The sequence below is a fragment of the Sus scrofa genome, chromosome 6, assembly GCF_054392235.1.
Source record: "Sus scrofa isolate SSC_HxYL_T2T_F1_AM1 chromosome 6, Sscrofa_HxYL_maternal_Yorkshire_Landrace_v2.0, whole genome shotgun sequence".
Taxonomy (NCBI): Eukaryota; Metazoa; Chordata; class Mammalia; order Artiodactyla; family Suidae; genus Sus; species Sus scrofa.
The window spans coordinates 92097177-92116275 of NC_139388.1; the positions used below are offsets into that span (position 1 = coordinate 92097177).

Here is a 19099-nt window from a genome sequence, read left to right on the forward strand (position 1 = left end):
TCCCTGGCCTGGCTCAGTGGGTTAAGGATCCAGCATTGCCATGAGCTGTGGTATAGGTCAAAGATGTGACTCGGATCTGGTGTTGCTGTGATGGTGGTGTAGGCCTGCAGGTGCAGCCCTAGCCGGGAACTTCCATATGCCACAGATGCGGCCTTAAATAAAAAAATACAAAATAAAAATTAAAAAAAAAAAAGAAAGAAAACAAACTACACCCTTCTCTACTTCTCAGTTTGTGGCAAGCAGCATCTCTGCCTCTTGGTATTCAATCCCTTATATAAGTCCCCCTCTTCCCTTGACTATGGGATGGACCTAGCGACTTGCTCTTAAGGAGTAACACAGGCAAAAGTGATGAGTGTGCCACTTTCAAGACTGTGTTTAAAATACTGACTTCCGGAGTTCCCGTCGTGGCGCAGTGGTTAACGAATTCGACTAGGAACCATGAGGTTGTGGGTTCAGTCCCTGCCCTTGCTCAGTGGGTTAAGGATCTGGCGTTGTCGTGAGCTGTGGTGTAGGTTGCAGACGCGGCTCGGATCCCGCGTTGCTGTGGCTCTGGCGTAGGCCAGTGGCTACAGCTCCGATTAGACCCCTAGTCTGGGAACCTCCATATGCTGCGGGAGCGGCCCAAAGAAATAGCAAAAAGACAAAAAAAAAAAAAAAAAAAAAAAAATACTGACTTCCAAAAAAGGGGGGCGGGGGGGTTTCCTGCCATGGCTCAGTGGAAACGAATCTGATTTAGGCCTGCAGCTCCAGCTCCGATTCCACCCCTAGCCTGGGACCCTCCATATGCCTCAGGCATGGCCCTAAAAGACAAAAAAAAAAAGGAGCTCTCACAGTGGCGCATCGGAAACGAATCCAACTGGGAACCATGAGGTTGCAGGTTCGATCCCTGGCCACGCTCAGTGGGTTAAGGACCCGGTGTTGCTGTGAGCTGCAGACGTGGCTCAGATCTGGCATTGCTGTGGCTATGGCATAGGCTGGTGGCTACAGCTCCGATTAGACCCCTAGCCTGGGAACCTCCATGTGCTGCAGGTACGGCCCTAAAAAGACAAAAAAAAAAAAAAAAAAAACTGACTTCCATCTTGCTTCCACCCTTCTCTCTCCTCCTCACTTTAATGAAACTAGATGCTATGCTGTGAGCTGCCCAAAAGAGCCCACATTGCAAGAAACCAAGAGAGACCACTGGACGTCTATTCATTAGAAATTGAGGCCCTCAGTCCAACAACCTGTGAGAAACTTAATCCTGATATCAACCAATGGAATGAGCTTAGAAGCAGCCTCTTCCCCAGTTGGACTCTTGAGATGACTACAGCCCCACCTAAAATCCTAATTGCAGCTTGTGAGGGACCCTGAAATAGAGAAACTTACAAAGTCATGGCTGAGATCCTGACCACGGAAACTGTGAGGCTTAAACAACTGTGTTGTTTTAGGCCACTAAATTTTGGGGTAATTCACTATACAGCAACAGTTAACTAACATAGCTGTGAATATACAGAAGAGTTTTCTTATATTTATTTTTACCTTTTTTTTTTTTTTTTTTAAGGGCTACATCCATGGCATATGAAAGTTCCCAGGCTAGGGGTCAAACTGAAACCCCACAGCAATGTGGGATCTTCGACCTACACCACAGCCCACAGCAAAGCCAAATCCTTAACCCACTGAGTGAGGCCAGGAATCAAACCCACATCCTCATGGATACCAGGCTGGATTCATTTCCACTGAGTCACAATGGGAACTCTGACTTTCCCGATATTTAAAACATATTTAATTCTTTGTTTTCAAGAAGCACTTCTTGTTCCATTTCTAATATCTAAAGCCTTGGAATTTAAAAAAAGTTACATCCGTTCCATTTTATGTTCTCCCCTTTGTCATAGCCCTTCTGTATTTAAAAACAAAAAAAAGACAGGCTTTCCCCGCCTCCTCCCTTTCTTTGGCCACACCCATGGCATGTGGAAGCTCCCAGGCCAGGAGTCAAATCAGAGGTGCAGCTGTGACCTACACCACAGCTGGGGCAATAATGGATCCTTAATCCATTGTACCACACTGGGAACTCCCATGACAAGCTTTTAAATTCTGCAAAATGTAATGGACTTAGACATGTTAAGCTTACTGAGAATTAGCATATCATAAGGAGCAATAATCTACTGATGTAAAACAAAGTGATCGTGAGTATCCAATTGTTACCTCAAATTCAGATTCAACTCCTTTGGAGGTAACATCCACAGCACTGGCTAAAACATCCTGCTTAGCCAACTCATATAAGGAGTCGCCAAAAATTCATTTAAGCTATACCTAAATTCAATCACTAAACATTTAAATGCAACTACTGTATGAAAAGACAGTTGCTGCTTACCGCATCAAGAACTTGGAAATTTAGATTTCCCTGACAGGGGAGTCCTAGTTGCGGCTCTAAGGGCTAAGAATCTGACTAATATCCATTAGGATACAGGTTTGAGCCCTGGCCTCATTCAGTGAGTTAAAGGGTCCTGCATCGCCTGGAGCTGAGGTATAGCTCACATTGTTTCTGTGGTTGTGGTGAGGCTGGCAGTTGCAGCACTGATACGACCCCCTGGCCTTGGAACTTCCATGTGCCTCGGGGTTCAGCTCTAAAAGACTTCTCCTGACAGAACAAAGAACAGATCACAGAAGAGGTCTACAAAATTCACTTTAAAGAAAGATTAGGCAATAAAAGGATCAAAAGATTTGACAATTCTAAAGGTAGATAAGGGAATTAAGAATTGGTCCAACAAAAGCAAAATAGATCAAGGAGTCAGTGGTAGCAGTTTTATCCAGCACTTGTATGTTTAGGGAGAGGGCATGTGATGTACAAACAAATCTGTCCTTATAAAAGCAGAATATATCAGGCTAGGTAGTAACTTGTTACAGCAGTCACTAAAAACATCAAAGTAACTTCCCTGGCTCAGACTCTGCTTACCAAGTAAACTTCTTAAGAGAACTTTGCTTCCTCCTGTTGCCAAATATGCTAATCACTGAACACATTCATCCTGTCTACTTGAGAGTTATTATTTCTCCTTGTAAATTAATTACATACATTTTGGGTTTTAATACATTGTGGTTCTAGTTAGTATAGGTCAGTTCTAAAATCCAACTGTCTCTAAATTAGTAATCAAAGTCCCATTCAAAACCTACAAACTGAGAATCAGGGCTTGGGGAGGTCCTACCATTTGCCATAGCAATGCAATAGACCTTGTAACTCTTCCTTGTATTGGAAATTAAATGGGAGTCCTAACCACCCCTCCAATAGTACTTGTTCTCCACAGTCTATGAGAGAAAAACACATACAGTATTTATCCCTGTTTGAACCATAGGACTGTAAAAGAAAAGACTTAAGAGAGCAAAGAAAACCGTAAGCTTATTCACAAGACTTCTGGAGAACAAAGTAGAAATCAAGTGCTAGTTTATGAGCAACATTACCCACTTAGGAAACCTCCAAATCTTGTTTGGAAACACCTTTCATTTAATCATCCAACAAAAAAGACAATACACAAAGCCACACTTGCACAATCAATCATCAAATTAACCCCTACTAAGAGCCCTTTAAACAGAAGTGGAGACAATAAAGGCCTGAGAACATCAAGAAGCCTTACGCTTCTTATTTTAAGAAGTAATACAGTGGTAAAGTACATATAACTACTCTGAAATCATTTTAAAAAACAAAATCAGGAAGTTTCCTGGTGGCACAGTGGGTTAAGGATCTGGCAATGACACTGCTGAGGCTTGGGTTGGACCCCTGGTCTAGGACTTCTACAAGCCATAGGTGTGAAACAAAAGAAAAAACAAAACAAAACTAACAACCTTGGTTTCAAATCCCAACTGTGTGAATTTAACTCATCTAGGCCTCAGTTTTCTCACCTATATATTAAATGAACTGCTGTGAACATTAATAACATAAAATGTAAAGAAACAGCACAACTCAGTAACTGATCCAAGAACTAGCTGCTACTATTAATTTAATAACAGAATATTAACCAATAGACTTCACATCACTAATAGCTTAGCGAATGAAATGCTCCTGTGTACTCAGCTAGCCTGTGTGAGCATATCGTTCACCCTCCTTCAGTGTAAATCTCATAAAATTAAGAGCCCTAACAAAATACTGCAAGAGCCATGATTACAGCTTTGCAGAAACCAAGAGACAAGCTGATTATTAAGGCTTGGATGTGTTTAACTATACCACCACTAATATTTGCACAGGGAAGTATCAATGCAGTTTTCTGCTGCAAACTCCAATAAGCACTCTGTCAAGACGAATAAAATAGTAAACTGCCTACACACTCAACAGAAGCTACATAGGGCTATCTCTCAGAGCAGAAATGTGGCTTCCTAAGGAGTACTGTTCAGAGAGATGCTACAGACAAAAAGGCAAGTACAGGTTTGATCATCTCACAGGGCAATGGAAACTTACAAAACAAGCTTAGTTTCATTGGAATGGAGCCAATGTGGAGTCAAATACCTGGTATTTTAACTAGCTGGTAAGATATAGCCCCTCCCTCTAAATTTTTTAATCTCTTGGTAAATATTCTCATTCCATTCTCATTCCATTTAGGAATCTGACATCAACTCAGAGAAAGAATCTTAGCCTGACTGAAATAACGTATTATTGGTAAACAATGATAGTCACATGTTCTGGTCTGAAATTCTTGATTAAGAAAACTGTAATTTTCAGAAATCCCTTCTCAAAATGTCAATGCCCTAGGGGATTTGCCTCGCCCTCCACATCACAGAGGGTTATTGTGAAATCAAGTGAGACAGTTCATAATAAATACTAGAAACTACACACATACTTATTACTAAAGCTTTAACAAGAAACAGTTTAAATATAAAAGTATTAATATCCTTTACTAGGCCTTTTTTTTAAAAGGTGCATACATCTATTCACCGTTAGGACAATTCTTTCGGAAAGAGTTCTGAAAAAATATACACCAAGAGTCATATTCACTCCTGACAATTTATCTGAATGTTAAAATAATTCAAAGGAGGAGGGAAAGCTCTATATTTCGAGTATAAGAGCAAAAAAGTTAGGAGCAAACTAAATGTTCAATAAAGTAGCTGTATACAATAGTGTAAGTTCACCCAAAATAGCAATGACCATATGCATATTTATAAAGTAACATTTAATTTTAAAAACAAAATACAAAATGGTACATGTAAAGTCTGCTTCCCATCACACCCTTCCCTTTGGAATCAAGATCGGAAAGAAAAATAAAATATGAACTAGGTGCTTGTTGGTGTAATGGGATTGTGGATGACCTGTTATAAAATATACTTTTATTATGATTTAGAATCTTTAATAAATAAAAATGGAGATTATGGTGGTACAGAATTCACTACAAACAAAAGGCATCTTCTCTTAAGCAGATACATTTCACTTCAATATAATAATTTCAAAGTAACAAAAGTTAGTGGGAATTTAGAGTTTCCGTCCTGGCTCAGTGGTTAACGAATCCAACTAGGAACCATGAGGTTGCGGGTTCAATCCTTGGCCTTGCTCAGAGGGTTAAGGATCTGGTGTTGCCGTGAGCTGTGGTGTAGGTTGCAGACACGGTTCAGATCTGATGTTGCTATGGCTGTGGTGTAGGCTGGTGGCTACAGCTCCAATTCAACCCCTAGCCTGGGAACCTCCATGTGCCCTGAGGGAGCGGCCCAAGAAATGGCAAAAAGACCAAAAAAAAAAAAAAAAAAACAAAGTTGGTGGGAATTTTAAGGAGGAGAGCTCACACCAGGTTTCAAATATTTTTAAGCAAGCAGATAATAATCTCCAATCCACTGTGAAAACTGTAATTTAAATAATGAATGCTGAGAATGTTCAATGGTTTAATCACAAGCCAGTTATTTTTTAAATTAAAAATAACCAAGTATGAGAGTTCCCACTGCAACAAGTGTGTTAATGATCTGGCTTGTCTCCGTAGTATTGCCGGTTCAATTCTCAGCCTAGCACACTGGGTTAAGGATCTGGCACTGCCACAGCTGTGACACAGCTTGCAACTGTGGCTCAGATTCGATCCCTGGCCCAGGAACTTCCATATGCCACGAGTTCAGCTGAAAAAGCAAAAAAATTAAAAATAACTAAGTATGTAAAAAAACAAAGAAGAATTTTTTTTTGTTTTTTGTTTTTGTTTTTGTCTTTTTGCTCTTTCTTGGGCCGCTCCCGCGGCATATGGAGGTTCCCAGGCTAGGAGTCTAATCGGAGCTGTAGCCACTGGCCTACGCCAGAGCCACAGCAACGCGGGATCGGAGCCGCATCTACGACCTACACCACAGCTCACAGCAACACTAGATCCTTAACCCACTGAGCAAGGCCAGGGATTGAACCTGCAACCTCATGGTTCCTAGTCGGATTCGTTAACCACTGCGCCACCACAGGAACTCCCAAGAAGAGTTTTTGTTTTCCCCTTCTTGTCCAGAAAGTTTAAGAAACACGATTCCCTAAATTCTCACTTTCCATTTATATAAATATCAACTAAGTGTCCTGAATTCTTTTTTTAATCAGTTCCTCAACATTAACATGTAAAGGTTTTCTTTTTTTTTTTTGTCCTTTCCGCTATTTCCTGGGCCGCTCCCACGGCACATGGAGGTTCCCAGGCTAGGGGTCCAATTGGAGCTGTAGCCGCTGGCCTACGGCAGAGCCACAGCAACGCGGGATCCAAGCCGCGTCTGCAACCTACACCACAGCTCACGGCAACGCCGGATCGTTAACCCACTGAGCAAGGGCAGGCACCGAACCCGCAACCTCATGGTTCCTAGTCGGATTCGTTAACCACTGCACCATGACGGGAACTCCCAAAGATTATTTTTAAATGTTTAAACATTTTTCCTGTTTCGTTTTATTCAAATCACCAAAATACTGCCTACAAATCAACATTTGCTAAATTTTTTCACATTTCACTAAGAGGCAGCATAACAATCTTGAATCTAGTAATTACTGCCTAAAATTTTTAGCCTATCTAGCAAGATGATTATTAGTGAAAACAAATTTTCCTGTTAATAATCTCTCAACTAAATCTCTTTTGAAGGAAGTCTAATATATTGCTCTTAAAGAAAAGTTTAGTTTTTTGCATAATTTATAACTGCAGTATATAAAATTTATAATTTTTTTAAAAAATATCTTCCAAGGTTATCAAGCACTTTTCATAAGCTTTTTTTTTTTCCTTTTTAGGATTGCACCCACAGCATATGGAAGTTCCCAGGCTAGGGGTCAAAGACCCCTGCTGGCCTACATCACAGCCACAGCCACACCAGATCCAAGGTGAGTCTTCGATCTACACCACAGCTCACAGCAGAGTGGGATCCTTAACCCCCAAGGGAGGTCAGGGATTGAACCGCATCTTCATGGTATTAGTGGGACTCGTTACTGCTGAACCACAACAGGAACTCCATAATAAGCATTGTTAATAGTTGTATCTGGAGTTCCTGTCGTGGCGTAGTGGTTAACGAATCTGACTAGGAACCATGAGGTTGCAAGTTCAATCCCTGGCCTTGCTCAGTCAGTGGGTTAAGGATCTGGCGTTGCCATGAGCTGTGGTGTAGGTCGCAGACATGGCTCATACCCCGTGTTGCTGTGGCACTGGCGTAGGCCAGCGGCTACAGCTCTGATTAGACCCCTAGCCTGGGAACCTCCATATGCCACAGGAGCGGCCCTAGAAAATGCAAAAAAAAAAAAAAAAAAAAAAAAAAAAAAACTTTGTATCTAATGTCCTGTAGTAACACTTCATCACTAAGGATTAAGTTTAAACAAATCACTTAGGCTAGGCAATGAAGTGATCTGACCTTTTCTCCCACAGTTAGAAAACCACTACTGCTTTTCTGACTACTGAAAAAACAAAAGTTCTTTTACCGATGTCAGAAAGTAAACTATTACTTGAACATACACTGAAATGCCTGAATAAGCCACCACTGGAAGTAACAAAAGTAGTAAAAGACAGTCTTTGCCCTGAAAGAAAAGATTAAGATTCAAAAGATTAAATTTAATTTAAAATTAAGATTAAAAAGATTAAACCAGGAATCAAACTGACAGTTACAGGGCACTTTAAAATAAGCACACTAGATGTTCCAGCATGGCAAAGCAGGTTAAGGATCCTGTGTTGCCGCAGTTGTGGCCTAAGTCGCAACTGTGGTGGGAGTTCAATCCCTGGCCCAGGAACTTTCACATTACACAGGTTTGGCCACAAAAATAAAATAAACACACTAACAGTGTGGCACAGGTTATTAAACTTCAAACAACCTACTACAGATGAAGAAAGGAACAGCACAGGGACAGGATGGTCAAGGAACACCTTAAAGGAAGGGGTAGTTCAGAGTGAGAAGACAGTGGAAAGGACTTTTGAGAAAGAGCAAAAGTGAAATGAAAGCAAGTAGGGCAGGTGCCCATCAATAAGAAAGGAATCAGGGCATCAACGAGAGGAGAAGTAAGGAAAGGGTGAAAAAGCACAACTAGTCCAGCTGCCAGTGAGACTGAGGAGCTAGGCTCTAATGGAACAAGCAACAACAGGGAGTAACATTATGAAGATTCATTTTAAAAGATTCATTTGACATTTCCTCATAAAATGGAGCGAGAGAAAGCAAATGGATGCTGAGAAACCACTTGCTGCAAGGAGAGTTCACTGCGGTAATTCAGGCATACAATGTTAAGAGAAGGGACTGTGGAAGTGGGAGCTGAAGGTACAAACTTTTGCTTAGATGCCTCTCTCAGCTTTCAAAGCACTTTTAAAGTTATTTAATTTCAAAAGTGAAGCTTCACAGCCCATCATGATGATTGAGAATGAAGTCCCTACGAATACATAAAGCCAGACTACCACTGAAGTTCTTTTGATCATGAATCTGCTCCACAGAATCAGCTGAGTGCAAAGGCTACATGAAAACAAGATCCAAGTATGTAAAAACATGGTGTTGCAAGTTCAAGTTTACAAGTCCAATGGGTAAAGTTTTAAGGTTGTCCTGAAGTTCCACTGTGGGGTGCTGGGGAACAGTTAAGAGCAAAAAGAGCAATCAGGTAAAGAAAAGAATTTGGTAGCTCTTAAATTTTAGGACAACCACAAACTAGACTGAATTGCAAATAGCTAGTTCCTCACCTGATGACTGCTGTTAAACTTAAAAACATACTTTAGAGTTCCCACCATGGTTCAGTGGTAAGGAACCCAGCTAGTATCCACGAGGATTGAGCGTTCGATCCCTGGCCTCACTCAGTAGGTTAAGGATCAGGTATTGCTGTGAGCTGTGGTATAGGTCGAAGACGAGGCTTGGATCCTGAGTTGCTGTGGCTGTGGTGCAGGCTGGTGGCTACAGCTCCAATTCACCCCCTAGCCTGGAAACTTCCATATGCCAAGAGTGCAGTCCTAAAAAGACAAAAAAAAAAGTACACTGCCCTCAAAGAGCACAAGGGTTTCCCAGTGTTCTTTACCACACAATCACTGTTAACAACTTCATCCCTGAAACACAAAAGACACTGGTTGTTCTTTCATAAAGCATCCCCTTCAGAAAAATTCAGATACTGTTAGCATTTCAATCACCACAATATTTTGTGGTAAATTAACCTGGGGCAAGCTCCACACTAATCCTTTCTCCACTGCACGTCCCCTCCTGAATCTACTGAAAGTAAAGTTTTCTTTATACCTTCCTATTTCATGTTACTGGAACAGAGCCAAGAGAAATTTCTTTTGCCTATCAAATTTTTCTTCATTTAAAAAAAAAAAGTTTTCTTCATAAAACCTGATAGGCTGACAGTAAGCTAAACTATGTTCAGAAAATGAAGACATGGCCAAGGTGAACCAGACTCTTCTCCATGATATAGGAAAAGCATGTAAATTAACAGAAAACTATATTACCTGGGCTACTTTATGTTACCTATATATAATGTCTCATTTGTTTTTATCTAAGTAAAATTACATGGTTTGACCTATTACATAACCACATTACAATTATACTAGGACTAGACTTAATAGCTATATAAATGATTCCCTGCATAGTACCTGAGAGCCTGTGTGCAAAAGAAAAACCTCCAGATCACTTAGGATATCGGTAAAGTTCATGAGTAAAACCATGGAAACATCTAGATTGCTTCATGACCTACCCCCTGATATTCCCAAAGCAGAAAGCAAACAGCTCAATTAAAAGAGGATAAAGTGTCCTTTGGGAGTTCCCGTTGTGGCTCAGCAGTAACGAACCCTGAAGATGAGGGTTATATCCCTGGCCTCGCTCAGTGGGTTAAGGATCCAGCTTGCCATGAGCTGTGGTGTAGAACACAGACTCGCCTCAGACCCTGTGTGGCTGTGGCTGTGGCCTAGCCTGGGAACTCAATATGCCGCAAGTGTGGCCCTTTGCCTTAAGATGGGACCAAAACCTCTAACCTACTCATATAACCAGTCAGGCTCAGGGTATTTTTAATTATTAAACTGACAAGTGTCTCAGTATGCCAGATATGGACAAGTTCCCTCTTTTCATGTGTTCCAAGAGTAGAAAATTTCACAGGTTTGTATGTATTTAGGCAAGACCACCACAGAGAAAATAAACTATTTCTTCTACATACTCTGCTAGAATGAGGACCACAGCATGCATTAGATTAACTGGAGACAATGAATTAACTGTGGTGGTTCTGGTTCCTCATCAGCAAAATAACAGGAAACAAGAAAGAATTACACACAACATAGTTTAATACAAGCTTGAACAAGAAATGTTAACAGAAGTAACTACAATTTTCTCAACACCATCATGTCTGTGCATATATAATAATGAGGATATTCCTATGCTCCAGCAGACAGTCCCAAAAAAAGTGTCCTATGGTTACAACTACATTATACAAAAGATCCTTTATAATAAATGCCTTTATATAAGATTCAACTTGGATGATAACAGCATTGCTGATATGCTATTCATCTTATGTACGCTTGGTAAAATAATTACTCAATAGCTCAAAAATGTAAAAATCTGCAGGGAAGGTTGAATAAATGTTTTTCAGTTTTGTCTGCTCCTCATGTCCCTCACTTCACACCCCCACTTCCCTGAGGAGAGAAAAGCAATATAAATAAAGAATACAGGCAGTATTAACGGAATTGAACTGAGGTCCCTTGGGGTGGGGGCGGGAGGTGGGAGGAACCTTCTGAAGTAAAAGAAAAAATAAAGAGGAATCCATATTTAAGAAAAAATATTTACTGGTACACAATATACCAGGCAGCCACTGTTTACAAAGTACATTATTAGCTGTGTACAAAGTACATTATTAGCTATCATCATTATACATGAAATAAAATTAGGGCCATAAGAATGATACAAATAAACTTGCTACTTGAATCCCCCTCTGTAGCTTCTGGCTGGTAAGAGCAGGAAAGCTTTTATAAAAGAGCTGACGACTGAGCTGGATTTTTGAGGAATGGGTAGGCTCTGGACACAGAGATGAACAGCTGAAAAGCTGAGGATCTAGAGTGATAAACATCTTAGTTTAAACAGATGGCTTGTGTTCATACTGATCTCCCTAAATGCTATCTGCTGTATATATAAGGGCATCATCACATTGCAGGACCACTATGAAGATTATATATACTGTATATGTTGAGCACAGCACCTGGAAAATCGTATATGCTCAACAGACTGCAGCTATTATTATTTCTGAGTCTAATAAAATAGAACTTGAAGTCAATCTACATCTTGAAACTTAAGATCTTAGCTGGAGTCACCTGACCTTAGAACTCATTTTCCTCCTGTAAAACTGGTACTAATATCTCTCAAAAATCTATTGGGAAAGTCACACAGGTAATGAAATCAATGCCACAGTATCTTGAAAAATATTAAATATATTATTATAGTTAGTTATTCAGTTAGCTTACCTTCAAATAAAACATACTGATATAGACGAAAAGAATGACAATATTTTAGATAAAGGAGGCCAAAAGGGGGAAATTTAATGAAGACATATTAAGTAGTATGTGGATCAGCTATTTCCTGCTGTAAAGAAGCATATTTTACTACATTCAAACATTCTGAGACAGCTCAGCATATACAATGATAGGTCTCTCTATTCTTCCCAGAGCTGGATAGAGGCAGATAATGGAATGAGTGGGGTTCAAAGTGACAGGACAGAACTGGGTGCCAGGTTCCAAATGTCAGATGCACCCACATTCTCAGGGTTAGAAGACACCTTCTTATCTTCTTCCTCAAAATGCCCAATCCTAATTCCCAAACTATTATGAGGTCCCAGGAACTTCTGAAACAAGATTCATAAAGAGGTCACATCGCCTCTTAGCAGTCATTAACCTAAAACAGGAAAGTTAATAACTTCCTCCAGGTCACTTGGCCTGGTTAGCTATGTCTCATCTTAAGTAATCATTTCATTTTAATGAACAAGATGTCAAAAATATCTAACAACCAAATGGTATTAATACGAAGTTAATGGAACCAGGCAGCTGTTAAGATTCCTATGCACACTCAAAAGCTGTACTGGTGGGGGGGAGTGTGTTACACTGTTTGGTCAAATATTTTTATATCAATACACCAACAGGCTTTATTTTCTTTTCCTCCCTTCTGCAAGAAAGGCTACACAATCTTGCTGGCAGACAGTATATCACCTTTCCAAAATTCAATCCATTTTGGAGTCAATTCAGTTACTCTTACGGGACTCTAACAGCAAGGAACTGACAGTACGACGGAGGCAGTCCCTCTAGAACTTTGGGTCATAAAACTATTTTAGGCTACCCAAAGGCCTCCAATTCTATGAGCCATCATGCCATGATGGAAAGATATGCAAAAGAATCTAAAAGATTTGGATTCTTGAGGCTCCTACTTGCCCCAATTTCAGATTCACTAACCTATAAGCCTTGCTGGAGAGATATTTCACAGTGCCTTATACAGCTGAGACAGTGAATGAAGCACTTAAGAGAACCCAATGAAAAGATACAGAACCTCTACATTACAAGGGGAAAGTCACCCAGAAAAGGAATATTTTAGATACCCTTTGGCATATCCTAGAAAAAGCAGATATAGTCCTTCTTTATATCTTTTGAAAGCTAGAAATAAGGGCAAACTCCAAGAATCTTAGACTTAAAAGGGTCCTGGAAAAAAACTACATAGTCCAACATCTGTGTTTTCCCATCTTATGGATGGGAAAAAGCTAAGTCCAAAGAAGATGAATGTCTGAGGCAAGGCCAGAAGCAGTGGTATCAGGGTTCTTGTCCAGTGAGATCTCCAGCCCACCAGGTTATACCTTTTGCAGCGTTAAGAACTCTCCAAATCATTGTCAAATTCCCTCCTCTACAACCCATTCTGCTATCTCACACTTATGGGCAGAATTCCTATGTAATGTCTAAAGAGAATCTGCAGCTATATTTTTTGGTGGGTTTTTTTTTTTTTTTTTTTTTTGCTTTTTAGGGCCACACTTGACAGCATATGGAGGTTCCCAGGGTGGGGTCCAATCAGAGCTACAGCTGCCAGTCTACACCACAGTCACAGCAACACCAGATCCAAGCCACGTCTGTGACCTATACCACAGCTCACAACAAAGCCAGATCCTTAACCCACTAAGTGAGGCCAAGGATCAAACCTGCAACTTCATGGTTCCTAGTCAGATTGGTTTCCGCTGCGCTATGATGGGACCTCCTGCAGCTACGTTTTAAACTATCTCCTTGTTCTACTTCCAGGGAACGTGGTAGGGTTCATTATTACTCCACATACAGAAGCACTTTCCTCAGGTTTACAAACTTGTCTATTAACAAAGGTAAGTTTTTCTATGCTTCTGTTTTCTAAAACAAAGATGAAGGGCCAAATATCTAAATACATTCCATTTATTTCAGAAATAATCACTACTATTTTAACATCTCTGAACGCTGTCAAGTTACTACATGTAGAACATTGAGGAATCTTAAAAAGAAAAAAGGTCCTTATTTTTTAAAGTGAGAAAACCAAATTATTCAGAATAAGGTGCCTTTTCTGTCAAAGGCTCTCCAAGTACTTTCAAATGAGAACCACTACCCTCTTTGCAAATCCATCCTTTGTAGGACATGAATAGGTGGAGTAAATAAGTCATGCAAAACTATAAACCAACCAAGGTAGAAAGCCCAGCAACCTCAGGTCAATGAGCCTCCCTCAGTACTACAAATATAAAGATACACCTTTGAATACTCAACAGGAAATAATCTGTGCCTTTAAACTTTTCAGGACTGAATTTAAAGTTGAATAGAAAGGTTTGCTAGCAAGGAGAAAGGATGAAATATTTGAAAATAATTTGTAGCCCTAAGCCTGAGACATTTTCCTGTCCTGCTGTATGTTGACTTTTTAGAATAGGAGGCACAAACAGAACAACTGTACTGTGTCCTTCAGCTAAGAACTACTATACTTCAGACAATAACAAGGTTTGAAGGTGAAGTTTTAAGTAACCACTTCCAAGTACGATTTCTAAGAAATGCTCTAAATCTTGCAAAGTGACTCCAAGAGTCTAATAGTGGCCCTGATGAAAAAAGAATGTTAACAAGAGCCAACCAGCACTAACTTTACTCAAGTCAATTACTTGGAATGGAGCCAATTCTCTTTGAATTCTAAAGATTCATGCATTCTTGAACGACATGGTATTATGTGCTCTAAATGAGGACTCTCACACAAGCACACAGATACACACAAATACACATAAAATAATTGCAGCAAAAAATATTGTGCCTGGCCTTAAAGTCCATACAATTTACTTGAAATTTTACTGTTTATGTGAGTAAAGACAACATTTACACACATCCCCTTCCAGAGATATTTTAATGTTTTAAAGGGAAAGAAATTTAATGAAGTTAAACTAATTAGAAATTGCACTTTATAATTTTATCATAAAAGCTTATTTTCTTCATTTCTCCTTTGTGCCAATCTTCCTGTATCCCTACAAAAATTTTCCAAACCTACACTTATATGAATCCTACTAAACTAGAGGACGTTTTCCAAGTCCTATACCTCCTCCTCCATTCGAGTAATCACAAACTAGGCCTGCCAATATCGATCACTCCCTTCTCTAATCTTGAATCACACACAGAAAAACTGTGCACACCTTCAGCTGTTGTTTTTTTGTTTGTTTGTTTGTTTGTTTTAAAGGGCTTCCCTTTTATTGATTTATTTTTGTCTTCTTGTCTTTTTACAAGGGCTGCACCCAGGGCATATGGAGGTTCCCAGGCTAGGGGTCGAATCAGAGCTGTAGCCGCCCGCCTACACCACAGCTCACAGCAACGCCGGATCCTTAACCCACTGAGCGAGGCCAGGGATCGAACCTGCAACCTCATGGTTCCTAGTCAGGTTCGTTAACCACTGAGCCATGAAGGGAACTCCTCTGCTGTCATGTTTATTCCTCAACTAACTAAAGAAAGAGTTCCTTGAGTACAAAACCTCACTCCATACTTAGTCTGTCCTCTTTGTGCCTGGACACTGGGTTATGTTTTCAAAAAAATAACTTCAGTTAAGTATCTGTATTTTCAGAGGGAAGTGTATTAAGCATTTGTTTAAAATCCTTCCCCCAAATATCAATAGTTACAAAGCTTACTAAAATGAGATATTTACCATCAATTATTTTATAAGTATTGGCTTCATTTACTCTGAGGGCACATGCTTTGGAGAGGAAATCAGACACAGTCCTAGCTCCATCATTTTCTAGATGTGTGACCTTGGGTAATTTAATTCATCTCTCTCAGTCTTTTTCTTTAACTGGATAATAGAACTGTCCTGAAAGAGTTATTGATAAGATAAAACATGCAAACTCCTTAGCATCCGCCTAATAAATGGCCAACAAATGATAATTATTATTACTTTGTTAGTAAATAATGAGGACAGAAAGAAGAGAGACACTGTATTACTTTGTTTCGTTACTTACATATGCCTACACCCAGGTTTGGGGAATTACATACAAACATCAAGAAATGACAATCCTGGAGTTCCCGTCGTGGCGCAGTGGTTAACGAATCCAACTAGGAACCATGAGGTTGCGGGTTCGATCCCTGACCTTGCTCAGTGGGTTAACGATCCAGCGTTGCCGTGAGCTGTGGTGTAGGTTGCAGACACGGCTCGGATCCCGCGTTGCTGTGGCTCTGGCGTAGGCCGGTGGCTACAGCTCCGATTCGACCCCTAACCTGGGAACCTCCATATGCCGCAGGAGCGGCCCAAGAAATAGCAAAAAGACAAAAAAAAAAAAAAAAAAGAAATGACAATCCTAAGAAAAATGAGGGTGTGGTCTGGAGACCTTGGTGGGGGAGGGACATTTCTGGAAGAAAAAAATGGTTTTTAAACATCTTTGCTCAAAGTTGTTAATTTAAATAAAATCCACTCTCTATTCATTTCTGTTCACTATTCATCAATTAAAGTTAACCCTTTAGACATTATGAAATGTTGCTAATAAAACAGTAAAAGGGAATTATTTTTGTGTAACTGATTCTAAAAGAGTTAGATTAGATTTTTAGTAGAGTAGGGAGTTCCCCTCATGGCTCAGCGAAATGAATATGAGGACGCATCCATGAAGATGCAGGTTTGATCCCTGGCCTTGCTCAGTGGGTTAAGGATTTGGCATTGCCATGATCTGTGGTGTAGGTCGCAGACACAACTCAGATCCTGCGTTGCTGTCTGTGGCTGTGGCACAGGCCAGCAGCTGCAGCTCCAATTCGACCCCTAGCCTAGGAACCTCCATATGCCGTGGGTGTGGCCTTAAAAAGATTTTTAAAAAGAAAAAAAAAGGAAAAAAAAAAAGGTTTTTGGTAGAATGGACCAGGTTAGAATCACAGGAGTGAGGAAGCAGACGAACGCATATCCCCATCTATACTTACGAGACACATCCATTAACTTTCTGTCCAAACTTTGCTCCACAAATTTAGTGAGAAAATCATTTACTCAATAACTATACAGGGTTTAGTGAGGTGCACTGTTTCAATATCAGGCAAGCATAGGAAAAATAAGGACACCTACCAATCTTAAAGCTCTAGAGGAAAAACAAGAACAGGCCAAAAACCCATGAACCCAAGATGATAGGACACTGGACTCTGATCACAAGATGATCCAGAAAAGTTGAAAACAAAATCTTATAATCAAAGAAGCAAGAATCTTAGGCTCAAAACACCAAAAGACATTAACTAATGCCTAGCCATAATGGCTGTCAATCAATATTTGCTATAAATCAGGAAAGAAATTATCTTAATTTTGAGTCCTCAGAACCTAGCACAGTGCCTGGATCAAAGAATATTGGCTAAATCAAAGAACAAATGTTATTTAATGAATGGTAAAAAGAGAATCCAAAATATAGGTATTCTCCTTCCTTTAAAACATTTAAATAAATGTGAAGAGCTTTTGAATACTAGATATACAAAAAATAAAACGGAAGAAAAAACCTAAGGCTACTCTCTAGAACAAGAGAATCACACAAGCAAATGTCCCCAGTTTGTGAACCTGTGACATCTTTAGCAATTAATTCAAATTGTATGTTCTACCTATCACCAATACACTCTTATTGTCAACATTTAGAAGCACCAGAAACCAGCTATTCTTTACTTATACTCCTCTTTCTTACATAATTATGGTGATATTCCTTATCAATCTAATGGATGATAATAAATTTTATTTTTGCAAATTTTAAACATTACAAAAGCCAAAATTCTTGTTTCTAAATTCTACAAATGTAAGGGATGGCTGGCTCAGACCTCTAGCTTCTGGAATTATTTTACTAAACATCTAATAATTCCCTCTACACATGGAGCTCTAAACAGCTTCCTCAAAAATGGCACTGCTCTATAGGTTACCAACATATTCTGACTAGCAGCCAATCTATAACTCCCTTTCACTGCAAAAGAATCTAACAACTGAAAAATAAGGCAAAGGTAAGGACATTTGATGCATATAAAACTAAATTATTCCATAAAATGCTAACACCTCAATTTACAACTGGTTAAGATAACATCAACGATTTGTGCTCATATTTTGGTTGCTTTGTTTTGTTTTTAAGAAACTAGGCTAAAGTTAACATTCTTCTTAAAATGAGATTGTTTTGGCAAATTCTGCAATATCCCACTCCTAGCATGAGGATGGCAACAAGGAAAAGCAAGCACATACTCTGGAGACTAGATTCGGACACAACTGATGAAAGACAGCTCCAACCTTCCTTAAAACAGGCCTATTTTTCTGACATACCAGTTCACTTACCTCTCCCATCGCTCTTCCCTCCAGAGCAAGTGCTTGAAAATCATGATTCAGTTCATCCATAGAACGTACCTATTGTTTAGAATAGAGGAGGTAAAAGTTGCAAGTTAGCATTTTGAGTTTTACATATACATTAAACACAACTGAAAATCTCTTCTATGTTTACTTTTAGATATTGACAAAGACAATAATAATCAAGTAACTGAGATTAAAGATTCACTTACCTTTAACCATCAGGGTTCAGCAATGACCCCTGCTTTATTCCCCTCCCATTCCCTTTTCTTTCCAAAACATAAAAAATACATAATCCAGAAAGAGAAAAAGCAAATCCATTACACGAGAATTACAGTAGCTATTTTTCACATATTTTTAACTTAGTAAGTAAAGACTAGCATATTGAAGACCAATGATGTATGTAGATGATTACGTAACTTAAACCTCTCTACTGAGTGAAAGACCACAGTGCTTGTCCCCAACCGTAAATGGTTAAGTATGAATTAGCTCCCGCCCCCCAAAAAAGGAGTTCCCATTGTGGTGCAGCAGAAATGAATCTGACTAGTAACCATGAGAATACAGGTTTGATCCCTGGCCTTGCTGAGTGGGTTAAGGATCCAGCGTTGCCGTGAGCTGTGGTGTAGGTTGCAGACGCGGCTTGGATCCTGCGTTGCTGTGGCTGTGGTGTAGGCCAGCGGCTGTAGCTCCAGTTAGACCTCTAGCCTGGGAACCTCGATATGCCATGGGTGCAGCCCTAAAAAGCAAAAAAAAAAAAAAAAAAACCAAATTAGGGGACTCATCTAATTCAAGCCAGTATTTCTTTCCTTTTCCAGAGAAAGAAGTACCCTAGTATTTCTTCATACTGGAAGACCTCTGGGGGCTCAGAGAATCTCAAAACCAGGAGGGGAAAAAAAAAAAAAAAAAGAAAAAAAAAAAAAAAAGGACATATCACAAGAATCCC

General features: G+C 39.7%; 1 protein-coding gene and 2 long non-coding RNA genes across 52 annotated transcripts in view; 1 reads left to right on the forward strand and 2 right to left on the reverse strand.

Moving 5' to 3' along the window:
- PUM1 (pumilio RNA binding family member 1) overlaps positions 1-19099 on the reverse strand; it is a 141329-nt gene that overhangs the window by 86984 nt on the left and 35246 nt on the right. For all 50 annotated transcript variants that reach the window (XM_084963662.1, XM_084963660.1, XM_013999086.3 and 47 more), the window contains exon 3: positions 18148-18216. In XM_084963662.1, coding sequence (XP_084819788.1) covers positions 18148-18216 — 69 coding nt within the window. The remainder of the gene's footprint in view (positions 1-18147; positions 18217-19099) is intronic.
- Positions 1508-6606, reverse strand: LOC146402650 (uncharacterized). The gene is made up of 2 exons (XR_014807383.1): positions 6377-6606; positions 1508-5467 (listed from the first exon to the last, which is right to left on the reverse strand). It is a non-coding gene; the product is annotated as an uncharacterized LOC146402650 (long non-coding RNA).
- LOC146402651 (uncharacterized) lies at positions 13341-18925 on the forward strand. The gene is made up of 2 exons (XR_014807384.1): positions 13341-15139; positions 18665-18925. It is a non-coding gene; the product is annotated as an uncharacterized LOC146402651 (long non-coding RNA).